The 16996-nt window shown below is 37.2% G+C and overlaps 2 protein-coding genes across 2 annotated transcripts; one reads left to right on the top strand and one right to left on the bottom strand.

Moving 5' to 3' along the window:
- Positions 1 to 15: 15 nt before the first annotated feature.
- aagab (alpha and gamma adaptin binding protein) lies at positions 16 to 4117 on the top strand. Its single transcript, XM_044123972.1, has 10 exons — positions 16 to 471; positions 1527 to 1717; positions 1803 to 1899; positions 1998 to 2087; positions 2175 to 2258; positions 2360 to 2439; positions 2585 to 2681; positions 2775 to 2879; positions 2998 to 3047; positions 3498 to 4117. The coding sequence occupies exons 1-10, from the start codon at positions 378 to 380 to the stop codon at positions 3573 to 3575; spliced, it is 966 nt and encodes a 321-aa protein (XP_043979907.1). The 5' UTR covers positions 16 to 377; the 3' UTR covers positions 3576 to 4117.
- A 1114-nt stretch (positions 4118 to 5231) lies between these two features.
- smad3b (SMAD family member 3b) lies at positions 5232 to 13495 on the bottom strand. The gene is made up of 9 exons (XM_044123971.1): positions 12990 to 13495; positions 11263 to 11456; positions 11038 to 11172; positions 10662 to 10736; positions 10521 to 10571; positions 9525 to 9737; positions 9277 to 9414; positions 8795 to 8939; positions 5232 to 7544 (listed from the first exon to the last, which is right to left on the bottom strand). The coding sequence occupies exons 1-9, from the start codon at positions 13190 to 13192 to the stop codon at positions 7421 to 7423; spliced, it is 1278 nt and encodes a 425-aa protein (XP_043979906.1). The 5' UTR covers positions 13193 to 13495; the 3' UTR covers positions 5232 to 7420.
- Between the last annotated feature and the right edge of the window lie 3501 nt (positions 13496 to 16996).

Here is a 16996-nt window from a genome sequence, read left to right on the forward strand (position 1 = left end):
TGGTAATATCCTGTAGGTCTTGCAAACTAATTGTGTCATTTTCTAAACGGTACGCTACCAATGTGCGTGGACAATATTAAATAAGTGAATACTTTAATTAAACGGTCTAGCCTTACAAGAAAATTTACAGGGCTACGATTTCCCATTACTTTTCAACATAGAAATTTAATCTTAGAATATTTGTCATTAAGATAAATATTAGTATTATTATTACCATTATTATTAAATATCAATCCAAGAAACTGCACAGTTATTGACGTTATTCTTATTTTAAAGAAACCGGAAGTGACCTACGGCGGAACACGGAGTTCAAAGGTTATAGAAGTTAGCTACATCTTAAGCTAGCACCTGAAAAGCGATCTTTAAATATTAGAGAAATGTCATCGGCAGAAGAAAACACTGAGATGATTCTGCCATGTGTGCTTGTCACTAGCACTGACAGTGAATTTAAAGAAGAAGAGCTGATAAAACGTAAGTTTTCGGGGCACAGCCAGTCTGATTTAGCAGGATAGCTAATGTTAAACAATGCTAACTGAGCAGAGCACCTGACCTGAGCTGTCATAAACAGCCGTTTCTTGATGTTGCCATGTCAGTAATACAGAATTTCTTTGTCTTGAGTGAGACAGAAGTTCGGATGGGATTAGGGTCTAAAAACACCATAATCTGATTTTAAAACAAATCTCAGTATCAAAGAAAGATAACCTGGGTTAAAACCAATATGTATTTTTCAAATTATAAATTCACAAGGAAAAACATCCATATCAACACGGTTCTTTAGCAGAAAAAAAACGGCACTTGTTACAAAAATGTGGGACAAAGGCAACAAAGTACTTTTGTTGCTTTTCTGGATTCATTTGTGAACTCCTGGATGAGACTTTGATGCACTCCAAGTAATTTTGGGAGGACAGTCATTCCTAAAAGAAAGGAAGAGCTGTTCTATGTCTTCTACATGTATGGATAATGGCTCTCTTTGTGGTTTGCTGGAGCCCATAAATAACTAAGTAATGACTTTTCGAGTAGTAGTATTGTGTTATTATTATGTGTTATTATTATGATGGACTGGGGTCGCATTGCTTCTTCAGTACCTGGATGGATCCATGAAATTCGCTCTCAAGCTGAAAAAGCTGTTTGGTTCATGACCCTGATTATGTTGTTCATGCTCCAAAGCCCTCCAATGTGACCCAATTGTAACAAGCCTGCTAAGAAGAATGGGCTCCACAAACACTTAAAAGACTTATCACCAATTAACTCTAGATAACAGTTATTAACACCAGAGTTGGCTCAGGTATTTAGTAGGTTTAGAAGTTAACTTTTCACATAGGACCAGTTGGCTTTGGATGTCTTTTTTTCCCTTAACAAATGAAACTGTTGCTTAAAACTAGCATTTTTTATTTATTCAGGTTGCCCTTGTCTGATTTTTTTATTGATATTTCGCTTAATATTTGAGCTTGAGTTAAAAAAGAAATCACCTTAGCTTAATGTTGTCTTTTTGTGATTTTTTGAAAATTATTTTTTTCTCTTCTCAGAAATACTCAATTCAAAGAGTTTGCCTCAGCCATCTAAGCGAGAGGAAACTGTTGTTTGGTATCCTTGGACTATCAATAACAAATATTATATGGCTGATGTGCAGTTGTGTGTTGTACCAAGCACATATAAAATGTCTGCAGAGATTGCCCAGTCCATGCAGGCTTTCATTGCTTACTTTGACAGCAAAGTGGTATGTGACCTTAAGAACAATATGTACTTTTCATTTGCAAATTTTTCAGTTTGCTGTTTCTATGATGCATGTTGGTTGTTTGCAGAAGGATGGGCTGGAAAAGCTAAATCCCTGGATTCCTGTGGTGGAAGATCTCAGCCCTGAGGTGCTTATTCTTGTGTGCGACAGAGTCTGTGAAAACGGTTAGTTAAAGTAGTCAGTTAGAATGCACAATGAATAATTACACACATACACTTGATACTGCTTCAGCCTGCAAATTTTTATTTAATTCATGCTTTAGGTGTCACTAGGCATGAAGCACAACAGTGGTGTTTGTCCCATGCATTTGAGCTTGTGGAGCTCAATCCACAGGAGCTACCAGATGAGGATGGTGAGTTCTGTATGAAAGAGAAAAGTAAATTTCCATGACCAAGTCTTCATCTGATTCACTTTTCCTCTTCACTTTTGCACATTTCAGATGACTTTCCAGAGTCCACAGGAGTAAAGAGAATTATTCAGGCACTTAATGCTAATGTGTGGTCCAGTGTGGAGATGAAGGATGGTAAATTAATATCAAATTGGTTTAGTTTGACAGAACATATCCCATAGATATTATCGTTTGTGTATGTAGCGTATATGACTCTTTCCGTCTTTGTCTAACAGGGCACAATCAGGGCTTTGGCCTTATGAGTAGTTTGGTTGCATCCAGGCATAACAACCCACGCCACAGCCAAGATCCACCGGTTAGATGACATTTCTGTTGATATAAATTGTAGATTTATAAAAGGTCGTATTTATTATATTCATATTTATTTTAAAGAGGTTTTCCATAGTAAATTTTAAAAGGGACCCGTTTTTAAAGACGCTAATGTTTTTTGTTTGGGACAGTCCTCCAGCTTGCCAGCAGAGGGCACACACACCAATGAGGAGGCCAACCACACAGACAACAGTGCAAACTCAGATACACAAGAGGGATCAGTTGTAGGCAAGTAACATTCTTTTAAACATTTACTTGGCTAATTTAGGAATTTATTTTCCATGTTATTACATAAACTGTACATGATTTTGATCCTTGCAGATGCAATGACTGATTTAGACATACAGGAACTCGCCAATCTTACTGCTGGGGATGCAGACGCAGACAATTTTGAACGGCTCTTTACTAAATTAAAAGAGATGAAAGGTAATTGGGATATTTAAAGCAAGTTCAAATAAAAGCTCCTCTTTCTACTCTATTGTTGCTTAGTGTGGAAGTTAAATATGTTTATACTTAAGTGCATTTGTTCAATTTCACCATGTAGATAAAGCTTCATCATTACCACATGAGCAAAGAAAAGTTCATGCTGAAAAGGTTAGTCATTATATTTCTTTTTTGCTTGAACAACAGTTAAAGCTTCAGTGTTTTGGAAATGTATTCATAACCCCCCATTAGAAGTGGAATCAATACTTTGCAAAGCACTGCATATTGTACTCCAGTGAAAAATTTTGTTGGATCGGTTTACAACAGGGGTGTCAAACTCCAGTCTTCAAGGGCCAGTGTCCTGCAAGTTTTAGATGTGCCTCTGCTGCACCATACTTGAATAGAATAATTAGGTCATTAGCAAGGCTCTGGAGAACTTATCTACACAAGAAGGACCTAATTAAGCCATTTCAACCCAGTGTTTTGTACCTGTGGCACATCTAAAAACTGCAGGACACCGGCGCTTGAGGACTGGAGTTTGACACCTGTGGTTTACAAGAATAGAGGCTCAGTTCAGAAAAGCACATCTGAAAACTGATTTGTTTCTCTTTTGTTTTCTAGGTGGCAAAAGCCTTTTGGATGGCCATTGGTGGGGAAGAAGATGAAATAGATGGATTATCTTCAGGTGAAGACAGCTAGAATCAGATATCAGTGACTGTCTTCATTCCTCTTGACTGCACCATTTTTCCTGGAACCCACATGGGAATCGATGTGGATGTCCTGGTCACACTTGAAAGATGGATTTGCTTACAGATGGCACTGTAAGAATAGTTGTATGACCGTTTTAGGATGAAATGATGTATGGAGAAATACTATTTAGAGGGTTAGCCATGAGTGGCCCCAGTCTTTAACCTTCTCCCCCTGAGTTTTTTAATGTGCTTTAGCCCTGTGTGGTCCTCAATATGTGGTTGGTATGGAGGTAAAATAAAACATGGAATATCTGATTCATAATTTGTTTGTAGGGAATAACATGTATTTTCGTTACATATGTGCCTTATCCATGTAAGAGACTTAATGCACGTTCTCATAAATCAACATAAAACCTTTTTTTCAGTTTCATTGTGACTTTAATGTATTTGTGAACACTAGTTTTCAAGGGTGCATATTGCAATTTGGTTCAACCAAATAAAATATGCAAAAACTGAATAACTTCAGAAAATAAAATGCGTGGTTGAAATAAAGTGCAGTATTGGTGGTATTTCTGCTGTTCAACATATGGTGTCTTGCAAAAGTAATCGCATCCCGTGAACCTTTCCACATTGTCACAACCTCAAGCTAATTAATTTAATGATCTTTTATGTGACAGACCAACATAAAATAGTATGTAATTGAAAATTTAATTTTTTTTTTTTTTTTTTTTTGCAGGTAAAAATCTTGAAAAAAATATTTTTGAAGTTTATCCACTTTTCTCTGACGTCTCTAACTATCGCAGCCAGTTAAGTCATCTTATTAGTAACTATTTAAAAAGAAAAAGTCGCAGTTTTTAGGCGAATACCATGTTGGTGTTATAAATTACATGGTAACATAGTTCTATGTACTGTAAGTACAGGATGAAAATGGCATCAGTGATCAAAGACATGCTTTATAACATTGTATATGTGGTATCCCAAATTGCTGCAAAATGACCATCTGCATCCCATTTGAGTTGAGTTATTTAAGCTAGTAGGGACATACCACAGACTTGCTGAAAACACTAATGCAATCCACAAATCTGGTTTTCATGAGAGACTGGCAAGAGAGACAAGAGTTCCTGTGTACCACAACCAATGCGGGTGAAAGTACACTGGTTAGATGAGATCATATCTGTACTTTTTGGCCTACATTCTAAATGCTATTTGTGGTGGACAATTAAGAGTACACATCATTCTGATAACACTATCCCAGTCAAGTTTCATAGTGGCAGCAACATCATGGGGTTCCCATACATCCAGCAGGGACATGGAACCTGTCTGCGCTGAGAGAAAAATGGATAGAACTAAACATAATCCCTAAAGAAAACCTGCTAAAGGCTCCAAAAGATGGGAAATTGCTGCAAAATGACCATCTGCATCCCATTTGGGTTGAGTTATTTAAGCTAGTAGGGACATACCAGAGACTTGCTGAAAACACTTCTCAGCCAGTGCGCCATAAAACAAAATTAAAAACTACTGCACCCTGTAGAGTTAAACACAATTGAGGGTTGACTTTGTCTACTCTTTAACCTCCATAATATGTTAAAGAGTAGCAGATGTTATCAGGAGATAAGTTTGGATTTATAAGTAAAGATTTTTAAAGATTTTAAAAAACACTGAGAAGACTTGTCTGTTGCGTTTTAATAAAATTTCACATTTAGAACAATTTGTTTCAGTCATTTGACTGAAAGCAAAAAGGCTACATGTATGTAAAACTTAGGCTAGAAAAGCCACTACAAAAATAAAGGGAACACAGAAGTCTACAAAGGACATAATGCACTATAGTACACAGTTTTTAGGCAACTACCATGTTGGCATAATCACATGGTAACATAGTTCTATGTACTGTAAGTGCAGGATGAACATTGCATCAGAGACAGTGATCAAAAACACATGCCTTATATATGTGGTATACAGTGTTTTTGGGCAAGCAATCATAACAATGTTAAAGTGATGAACAGTAAACTGGAAGTACATCATTTACTCACAAGGACAGTGAATCACAAAACATTACCTGTTGGTGAAAGAAATCAAAGTAGTATTTCTTGTTTTCACCCCACAATCATATGGTGTCTAAATTCAGTTAACCTCCTATGAAGACAAATATGATCTGCAATGTGCCTCTATTGAAAAATAAATAAGATTTGCTACAGAAATCTGTTCCAGATGTGCACAACCAGCTCACAGGTCAGAAGCATACTTTATGCAACCCAAGTTGGGGGTTTTTAAAGTCTTATCAGTCAGCCCTACAGCAAAGGTCCAACGGGTTCACTATTTCAAGCTTTTCGCCAACATGAAATTACGAGCTCTAATTCCTTATTTACAGTCATATTTAGGAAATGATAAAAATAGATTCCCATGCCAGACAATATGCAAAAATAACATCTATTATCTCTTTTAGAGAAGAAAATACTTCATACTTTTTTTTTTTACAGAAACAATAGTGCTTTGTTTTTCCTTAATGTAGACAAAATACCAATTGAATTATAAATTAGATAATTTATATAAATAAATCCCTATTTGGGAAGTAGTGTGTACTTAAAAGACAGATTACATGAATGCGCAACTGAATACTTTTCAAGTTATTTCATGTATCATTTAATTCCCCTCTCTGTTAAGTGTGTGAGATTGAGTCTCATAAATAATGAACACACAATTAATCTTGATTAAATCACTGAAAAAAAAACAATTGGCCAAGGTAAACCTGTATCGTAATCTAAACTTGGGGAACACACATTTTAAATGTCTGTAAAGAATAAATCCATACAATGAAAGAAGCAAAATAAAGCATTTTAAATTGATTTCAGTCTCTTTTGCACAGGAGAGAGGTCTTTCAGATACAGGTGCATCTAAAATTAGAATATTATTGAAGCCCTGCTCAAAGTACGGTGATTTCATTCATACACTGTTTTAAAGAGAGATCTTTGCGAGGCATTTATTCCTGTTCATTTTAATAATTGAGTATTACAACTGAACCACCCCCGTAATTCAGTTTCTAAGAATATTTGAATAAGAAATGTTTTCTTTTAGCAAAAATATTGTTAGACCTACACAATCATGGTAAAGTTGTTAATTGTAGACACCAGTACAACTTTCTCTGGTAGGATGGTTAGCCAAAAGAGGTGAAATGTCATTTACTGGTGCTGGTTCTCTGTGTGTTAACAAGACCAACATCAGTGAAGCCATCTACCAGGAAGTTTTAGAAAAGCTCATGCTTCCCTCTGCTAACAAGCTTTATATAGATGCTAATTCCACACATGCCCATACTGCCAATAATTGCTTTATTGGCAATAGTTTTCCTATGCCTGACAGGATGGCAAACTTACCAGATCTAAACTCCATAGAGAAGCTACAAAGTACTGATCAGAAACACCCATGCAGGCAACCTTGACCCCTCAGGAAAACCATGAGCATACATTGATGCAGTATATAATCCAAAATCAGCTTGTACCAAGTGCATATAATGTACGACATATGGAAATTATTTTCAGATGGCCAACTTTTCTGCTTTAAAAATAATTTTTTGTGGTTTTATGCAATACTAATATTTCAGAAAACTGAATCTTGTGTTTTCATTTGCCGTTATTCATATTCACCAGAAACAAAAGAAATAAATACTGGATACCTATCACTCTGTCTGTAGTGTATCTATATAGTTCTTAGATTGACTTACTGAAAATAAAATTTTCTGTGATATTCTGACTAAGTGAAGTCCCCCTGCAGGAAATGAAGGATGCTTTTGTTTCATCACAGACAAAACCTTGACTTTTCCTATGTGACTTGCACTCAGTTGCATATCTGGGATGAGTTTTCCTAAGAGACACTGGAGCAGTGGATGCTGGGAGAGCCCATCTGGGTGAGGACCTTGTCCAGCCATTGTAAAGGACCGTTAAGGTGCAGCTCTATCCAGCAGGGGGTGCTGGTCACTGTCTGACGTCTGTGGAATAGAGATGCACAGACTGTTATTAAAAATGGGCTTGCCTATGCTGCATCACTGTGCTAAATATGAAAAGTTCTTGAGAAACAGGTCATGGTCATTTAAATGTGTTGCATTTAAATACATACCTTGCTCAGTAGCTTTAAATGAATTAACACAAACATAAAGGCAACTTTGCAGGTTATTCCTGAAGTCATTCAAGTCTTTACTGGAGATGCTTTTCTCTGTGGTGTTTGGTGGCAGAAACACAACACGCACAAATCTACAGTCAAGTGGAAATCCCCACTGCAGAAGGATTTGGAAATATGTCCACCACACCACCGCATACATTACTTCCCCTCTGTCAAAGCTGCACCCTCACCATTATCTGACAGACCTTAAGGAATCTATAAACAATTTTAAAAGGCTGACTGATGTCATCCTCATTAAAAACGTTCTTTGTCACTAGTAAAACTACACAACATTTATCTAATTGAAAAAATTCAACAACCTCCCTCACTCTTGTATACATTAGTTATGTGGGACACTTTTTTTGGGACAATATCCTTCTGACTTAAAAAAAAAACAAAACAAAAAAAACATACCAGGCTACGGAATTCCGAAAACTTTCATACTGGTTTCTGAGCGTAGTGACATTCTACAAAAAGGGAATCAGTACCTCCTCAAGATTTTCACAAGTAATTGGCTCGAAGGTGGACCACCAAAGTTGGATAATTGGACAGAAATTTTGGGAGAGATCTACTTCATGGAAAAAAAGAGGAACAATGGGGTCCCAGTCAAAGCTGTGGGAAAAGTGGACAGCAAACACAAAAAAACAGCGACTCCACACCCTGAAGTACCAATGGCTCTGTTAATAGTTGAATTTACCCCCTGTAATGTTTTTGCATTTAATTTTTTCCTTGTCATGTAATGATAATTTTTTACATTATACGTGTTAAAGAAAGAGTACCAAAAAAGAACTACCCAAGAACTGGATACAGTGTCTCTCCTGCATCACTGATTTACAAATCATCTAAATATTTGAATAAAGAATGTTAGGGTATGTGCTCTGAAAAGAGGAAGACAACTTCATTTCTGCAATTAGCTTGTCCAATTGGTATTTCCCTGTCAAACTCACTGCATCCTAAATACGTTTTTGTATTTCAGACCATTAAAATCATTACCAAATATCTCTGTGCATCTATAAAAAATATTACATTAAGTATTAGGCAGTTGAAACTACAATATGAAGGGTAAACAACCATACTTACCTATACTCAGCTCCCCAACCCTTGACAAAGCTCATGCGAATGGTGCACATCCTGGTGAGCTGGTAAACAGCCTCGAAGCCCTGATTGACCGACTGAGCCAGGAGGGCAGCAAATTCTTGGTTGTTAAAAATCTTCAGGTTGCATCCTGGCAAAAATATATTTAAACATAGCACTGTATAGATAAAATAAGTGTTGTTTTGATAGAACATTACGGCTCAGATTATACTAATTACACGTTTACATTGATTATCTTAAAAAGTAATGTATACAGCAAGTTTATCAATTTTGGAAAACTTTCTCAACAGATGAAGACATTTAGAAAGAATTTTTATAAAAACACCAATCAAAGTTTATGCTACTTCAGTACAAGGAATTATTTAAAGGTTATTTACAAATCTTTAAAAACAGTTTTCCTAAGTGTGGAGGACATTGAATTTCACCTCGGATTAGTTTCATTGTTGAAGCATTAGTTTCACACTGACCTGGAGGTATTTTGCACACTGTGGCAGGATGCCACCCATATCGCTGGTTGCAGTTAGGACTTTGAACAAAGATGGCACTATCACTAAGACACTCTGCAAACACTTCTCCCCCAATGTAATACAACCTCACGCCACGTCCTGGAAAAGGAACAGAAATGATTGCAGCCAAGCAAACAACCAGAAACCTGCAGATTTCTCAAAGCATAAATATGAAAAGCAAAGACTGACTTAAAAAAAAAAGTACGCACCTATGTGTCTGCGAGTGAGCTCTACAGCTGAGTTCCGGTTGACGTTGGACAGCAGGCCCAGACAGAAGCGCTCAGAATTCGAGGGGTCAGTGAATCCATCTACTGTGAGGGAGGGCTGGGATGCATGGAAAGTCTCCCCAACACGCTGGTTCAGCTCATAGTAAGAGATGGAACACCAGAAGGCTGATTCGCAATACGTCACAGGCTGTGGGTCTGGATTAGTGGTAAAAAAAATACACATAATAATCGTATACTATGGACCAGTACGAATAAAAGCATAACTAAGAAATAAAATTATTCTGCTCACCATGTTGGTGAGTTGCAATGTCCACAATCAAAAAAAGAAGAAAAAGTTATAAAAGGCAAATGAAAACCTTTCTATTCTAAGCAGGGAACACTGTTGTAATAAAACATAATGTGGTCATGCACTATCTGCAGAGCACAAGTATTTTACGTGCCTTGCACAAACATTAATAACCCTAATCTTTTTTTTGTTGTTGTTGTTGTTGTTATTATAGCAACAAGTGACTATTATAAAGGTAGTAAGACATTTGTTTAAATGTCTTTCTTTCATTTAAAAAAAATCTACCTATTATAAATAATGAAGACCATCCTAAAACCAAAGCAAAGCAAAATGTAACCATGTTTGATTCATTTTACAAAAAGCTCTGGGCAGTAAATTTCAATAATTGTGATATAAACTAGTAATTAATCAATCGCGTGGTCTTTATATATGGAAGACTTGTCAGTAATAGTGCTTTAATGCAACAAAAAAAAACAGAAGGCAATGAAAAAAAAAAAAAAATAATAGGAGAATTATGGAAAAGTAAAAAGAAAATACAGAAATGTAAGATTAGAGGTAACTCCTGAAGGTGCTGATGATGATGATGATGATGAGAAAGAGACTAGAGTTATGCATAAAATACTTACGAAGAATAAGCTCTAAAATCCATAATGGTGTTAAAATTCTCAACACACACAAAAAAAATTTCTTACCAGAGTTATTGTTCGTGGGTGAAACAGGGTTGGGTGAAAGGCTGGGTGAACCTGAAACACAGGGCAGGGTTGGATCATGATTGTGATGGGAGGTTTATAGAAAATGAAGGCTCTGGCAGTGCATGTAGTTATGGGGCTCACTTGTGTCCATGTTGCGGTTGAGTTGGTGATCATTTGTCTCACCATCCTCACTCAGATACCCTGGAGGGGGAGTTTCTGCAAAATACAACACATGTAACATCCAAAACCTGTAAACATCACACTTTGAAAGGACGATCTGTTTCTTATGCCTATGGACAGAAACTATAACAGTTTGTCATACACCAGTAAACAAGTTGGCACAGATCACATTTCAACAGAATAAATTTAAAAAAAAAACAATGCAGTCATCCGGAGATATTTTTGCTTACAGTCAGGCTCCTATAATATAACTTCTCTTTTAAAATATGCAGTAAAAAGAAGTTCAAGAAGTGAAAGGAGCTTCACAGTTTAAAATTTGAAGCACAATGTCTCTCACCAGGAATATAGTTGCTCTGAGGCTCAATGCCAGAAGGGAAATTGGTATTTTCAGGTATTGATGGGCTGTAGTCATCCAGTGGTGGAAACTCAGCAGGTATATCTGTGTGGCGTGGGACTAGAACAGGCGGCAAAACTGGAAAAGTGCAAAAGATCACTTTAATTCCATTCACAGTTTGCTAAGTGAGTTCAGAAAACTGTACAGCATAGCAATCATTACACTCACTTGGCGTCTCTATCCTCTGGTAGTGGTAAGGGTTGACACACACTTCTTCCTTTTTGGTATGAAAGGCAAATTCACAGTGATCTACCGCCCTCAGCTCATGATGAGACTGCAGGTCCGGCCAGCGCCATAGCCGACAGTAGATCACATGAGGAAGACCTTTTCTGTGCAAGACCTGCAGACGTCCATCTAAAGACCTGGAACATACAACCAGAATGCCATGTCACGTGTTCTTGTAGTTCTGGTGAGAGGCAAAAATATTAGCAAATTACCAACCCTCTGTAGCAAGGATGTCAGTGTTACTACAACGTGCCAGTGAAAAAACATTATTTTGTTGTAGGTGTCAGAGTTTATTTCTGAATTGCTACACAATGGAATTGGCCTTCAAATATCTCATATTTTTTAAGATCCCATAGCAGAGATTCTCAATCCTGGTCCTTAGGGCCAAGTGTCCTTCATGTTTAGATGCACCTGTGCTCCAGCACAGATTATTAAAATGACTGCATTAGCTCCTCAACACGTCATCAAATGCTGCAAAAGCCGGTTAACCACACATTCATTTAAGTGTGTCAGCAGGGAACAACTCACATGCAGGTCAGTGAGTCCTAAGGACTATGACTGAGAACCACTTCTATAAAGTATCCATGCTGTACTGGCAGCAAAGGGGGGTGGAGGGAGACAACACATTTTTTATGTTAAGTGGGTCACCATATTATTCCTGATAACTAAAATAACAAAGAGGGCCTCTAGCTTTGTTTGCAATTGGACATACAAATGGACTTAAAAAGAAACATGACGAATTCAGTACTGGAAGTTACCAAACATAAAATTGAAAAGTAATTGCTTGAAACACTTTCATTTCAAGAGCTAACTAAAAACCCACATTCTTTTGTAAGGCTCATTTTAATCACTCAGTCAACTAAAAAAAACAACTGTCTAACAAGCTATTATACAAGAAAGATCAGTTTGCCTTATGGGGAATCCCAACTTAAACCTCTAATACAACTTTCCCAGAGTGCAAACACTCCAGTCTAAACATCCTCTGTTAGTCAGAGCTCTGCACTGCCAGATTTCTACCCGTGTTTTATCGCATATGTGAACTGTGGACATGTTTATATAACAGTTGATGAACTGGAGCTAACCACATAACATATTTACACACTCTTCACCAGCTTCAATTACTTATACACAAGCAATGGTGTCTAAGCAATTGCTAGGGAATCACTAGGGAAACATGAGGTGCTCCTGTCCCATTGGAGTATATTTGAAAATGCACTAAATTTGTTATAAATTGTGGGATTAAGTCATTTCTTATAAGAGTCTGTGTAACATGTACTAGCAAAGTCTTCTGACCAAAAAAGTAAAATTATAATAATAAATTAAACATTTCATGCTACTATTAATTGTTTTAATTTTACATGTTTGTTGAACGAAGCTGAGCTGTTGTGATGGCTAATTATCTGTAAATATAATTTATATTTTGCTAACTAAAGATAGTAACAACAACCTGGGAAGTAATTTTAAACATTATATACATTTTGCAGTTGATAGGACAAATAAAATCCTATCTAAAGCACCGCTATCAAGTAAAACTTGATTTAATATTAACTGCTAATGCTAGCTCACGCTAACTAGCAGCCTAGCTCTACAGCCGTGGGCTAACATTAGCTGTCATCAGTAATAGCTGCTAGTTTGAGCCACTTGGACCAGTTTGTGCCCTGTGATTTTACCTGGGTATGGTTAAGCATTTTGTGTTGATATTCTGTGTTGTGATGGCCTTTTCCAATTCCTCCAACTGTCCCGTCCTCTTCAGCTTCTTTACGAGACTTTTGACAGCCTTTTCGCACCATTTCTCCTCCTGCCCGCTTTGTTCTCCTTTCTTCCAGCCCAGTAGCCTCTTCACAATCGGAGGAGTGAACGGCAATATGGACATATTAAATGTCACTTAATTCAAGTGGTTACGGGGCTCTGATTTAATTTGATAACCTCCAGGGCTGTACAAAGAACAGTTCGCTGTTGCTGTAATCAAGGTTAGGTTGGGTGTAGCTTGTTGGACTAAACTCCCAGAGGCTGGTTGCTCCCTGGAGCCCGGTAACAGCGCTTCGCGTCAAGGTCCAGTCCGTTCAGGTTGCCTATCTGTCGGAGTAAAACAGCAGCAGCCCCCAGTCCAGCCCGATTGTTTGCCTGCCTCCGCCTACCCACCAGTCAGCTGGTCTGCCCTCCACCTGCATCCTCATACGTTGCCTTAGTGTGCAATGCAATGAAAATACACATAATCAGATTTTTTTTTTAAAGAGTTCAAAGAGCAAACTACAAGCTTCGATCTTCCCACTACACACCCCACATCAATATGCTGCCCCTAAATAAAATCTGTTATATAGCCAATTACTTTCAGACGACACCTAAATAGAGTAGCCTACATGAATCTCACTTAAAAGGCTGTCAAAAGTCTCACTATGAATCTCGTATTAATTTGTGTATAAATACAACTGTTCTGTGAAAGCCTCAGATACCAAGAGACAGGTTAGGGAGGAAGTTAGAAGAAGTTTTATAAAACAAACACCCTGAGCTGTGTTACCTCAATCCTACCAACAAACTGAAACTCTCAAACCAGATAAGCTCATTAATCAGAAGAGCAGCTCAGAGACCCATTGTAGCCTGTGAGGAGCTGCACAAATTTACAGGTAAGACATCCCTCAAACACCATCCTCCCTATGAAACAAGGTATTGGCATCATCATTCTGTGGGGATAGCAGAGACAGCAAAGCTCTGCTATAGTTGAAAAAATGGAGGAAGAAAACGCATTAGTGGCATGCCTCAAATAGCATGTCTACAGCAGTAAACATTTGGACAGATCTACAATGGATCAAATGTGTTAGAATGGCCCAGTCAAAGCCCAGACCTAAATCTGTCCTAAACCTAGTTGAGATAATATGGCAAGATTTAAAAATAAATCTTCATTGATGTTCTTCATTCAGTCTGATTGATCTTACATTATTTGGAAAACAATATACAAAAAACTTGCACTCTACGTGGCTAAAATTGGTAAAAATACCCTAAAAGACTTGCAGCAGAGGAAAAAGTGCTGGCCTCTGTGTTTGTGTACACCCATCAACACTACAGGTTGAGGTGTGAATGGGGAAATGGGGAAAGCAACAAATAAGGATGTGAATCCTATTGCAATGCTAAGGTTAGAACGCTATTTGAAAAAAAAAACATCTCTTACATTCTCCAATTAATTTATGGTAATTATTTTTAACACATGAAGGCATCTAAGTTAAACATGTTTGGATAATTTAACACCAAGCTCAAGGAAATGGAAAAAGAGATCTGTCATCAATGTAAAGTGATCCAGTCCTCGCTTCCAGTGTGTCTACAAATAGAAAATCCTTTAGAGTGATCCCTTTGATCCTCTCATAAAAGTGATTTAATTTCCTTTCAGATGCTTCTTTCCTAAACTGGATGTGGAAGATGTCTAAATTCAGGGGTATTTGAGATTTTTATGGTATTATTGATAGGCGACCTCTTGACTACAGACTTTAGTAAACAGCAGTATGCCATTGCCATTAAAAAGCTGCCTCAGAGGATCAACCTCTCTTCCTTTTTCTCTATTTATAACCACTGTCAATGACTGCTATCTATTTTAAGTGCATATTTGGCATGGCAGATTATTTCCTTCTTAAATAAATATTAGAGCCTTCTTGGCTATGTCGAAGGAAAAGTAATGTTAAAGGATATGTTCTCAACTCCCTGCTGAACAGTCAGGAAGTATCTTTTTGTATTTATAGGCACACCATATTAAATTGAGTCTATGCTAATAAACCCAGTTAGGGTGATAAAATAAACGGAATTATGCACATTTTCTTAATCCAATTATTACTTTGTTTATAAGAAAAGACTTATATTCCATATCTTGTGCCCAACCAACAGGCCAGTTGTTTGCTATGAACTAAAAACCAAATTATCCATATCTAAAAATTAGAAATGTCCATCCATACTTTTTTTCTGTTCAGCTAAAATTAAACTTAAAAACAATGATCTAGTGATGCTGAAAAACAGCAAACACTGATGCCAGCACCTTTTACTGCTATGGGATAAGAGATGGGACAGCTGGTGTGGGTAGCTTTTGTGTGTGAAAGGAACGGAGAGCGGTGCTGTATGTTTCAGACAAGGGGGCAGATGGGCCACTGTGGGGCGGGAGAAGGTCTGAGAGACAGAGAGTGGAATGATTTTGGACAAAAGGCATGGAGGCTAGCCGAATAAGTAATAACTGCAAATGATCTGATTGATAACAATGGCACACGGAAGGACGGCTCACTGAGGAGTGTAGGAAACAAGGACAGCACTTTGGAGGAGCCAGATCTTCTAGGACTCTTTTGCGTCAGTTTTAGCAGTTTGTATAAAATAAATTTTGTGCAACTATTTAGAGAAATGTGAATTTTAAATAATAATAAAGATTTAAAAATCAAAGGTCTCAGCTATTTACAGCACAGATGATTCAGCTAAAATTACAGTTTTACTTCAAACTAGAATCTGCTAGATGAATGATAGTTTACAGCATAATATTTAAGTAAGTTCATATTTACTGCTCACAGATGTATAATTACAGAACAGCTTATTGCAGCATGTTAGAAGCGAGGCTTTTTACCACAAACTCATGTGCATATCGGGTGGCGTCCGGCTCCCCCTACAATCTCCGCCGTGTTTCCTTAATCTCTCCTCTTGCTACAAACTGTTATCTGTAGCTTGTAGCCATCAGTCTCTCAGTGGCAGCTCCAAATCTTGGGCAGTATAAGAACCTGTCTCCATTCGGACCCAACCCATCCACTGTCCCCCACTTCTAGCAATTTTTCTTCCTTTGGATTCAGAACTATGGGAAGATGTAATTTTGAACCTTTTTGCCTGCATCCCTACAGTTATTGTCATTCTATAGATTTCAGATCTGTAGATTATTTTTGACTAATTTTAATGTATTGATGTCCTTTGATTTTTTATTTTTTATTTTTTTTGCAATTTGTCCCATTATGACATAAACAATTTCTTAAATCTTTTACACTGGAACCTATGGTGATAGACACAAAGAAGAGCATAATTGTGGAGTTAGCGTCAAAGGATACACAACTCGAAAAAATTAATAAATAAAAATCTGAAATATGTGGTATGCATTTGTATGGAGTCCCAGTCAGCTAACACTGAGAGGCAAGTTATCTTATATTTAGCTCCATTCATCCTCCAATCAACTTCATCAGTCTCTCTGTGTCTACTGAAGAAAGAATCATCACCATGTTACACTGTGAGGATGATGTATAGTTTCCGCCATAAAAAAATAATTTTGAGGGGGCCCAAAATTGTCATCTCACCAGAGGACATTCTTTTTTTATGTTTATCATTTCCCCTATATTTTTGTCAAACTACAAACTTTCTTATATCTTACTTGCAACAACAGCTACTTGTAGTAAATACCACTGTTGTATAAAACCCACTTGTGTGTATAGGCATGTTGTTCCAAATTTATAGCACTCCTAACTATGGATTCTTTCATCTGAGCTGTTGATCTCTAAATGTACAATCATTTTCTGATAAGTTTCCACTTTTGATGTACTTTTTCCATTTTCAGATTATGAATTGAAAAGTGCTGTATGAGATTTTCAAATGTTGGGACATGATTTATAGCATAACCCAGCTGTAAATCTGTCCACAACTTGCTTAATTATTCTTTCAATTTCATAATGGTGTT

Source organism: Gambusia affinis, linkage group LG08 (assembly GCF_019740435.1).
Source record: "Gambusia affinis linkage group LG08, SWU_Gaff_1.0, whole genome shotgun sequence".
NCBI classification, from domain to species: domain Eukaryota; kingdom Metazoa; phylum Chordata; class Actinopteri; order Cyprinodontiformes; family Poeciliidae; genus Gambusia; species Gambusia affinis.

What these genes read in the sequence shown, in the direction of transcription:
- aagab (XM_044123972.1), top strand. Translation starts at nt 378, where the DNA reads ATGTCATCGGCAGAAGAAAACACTGAGATGATTCTGCCATGTGTGCTT. An exon ending in CGACAGAGTCTGTGAAAACG is followed by an intron (nt 1,900 to 1,997) that starts GTTAGTTAAAGT and finishes TTCATGCTTTAG; the next exon opens with GTGTCACTAGGCATGAAGCA. An exon ending in CAGTGTGGAGATGAAGGATG is followed by an intron (nt 2,259 to 2,359) that starts GTAAATTAATAT and finishes TTTGTCTAACAG; the next exon opens with GGCACAATCAGGGCTTTGGC.
- smad3b (XM_044123971.1), bottom strand. Translation starts at nt 13,192, where the DNA reads ATGTCCATATTGCCGTTCACTCCTCCGATTGTGAAGAGGCTACTGGGC. An exon ending in TCAGAGCAACTATATTCCTG is followed by an intron (nt 10,737 to 11,037) that starts GTGAGAGACATT and finishes TGTATTTTGCAG; the next exon opens with AAACTCCCCCTCCAGGGTAT. An exon ending in GGTTGGGGAGCTGAGTATAG is followed by an intron (nt 7,545 to 8,794) that starts GTAAGTATGGTT and finishes TCTATTCCACAG; the next exon opens with ACGTCAGACAGTGACCAGCA.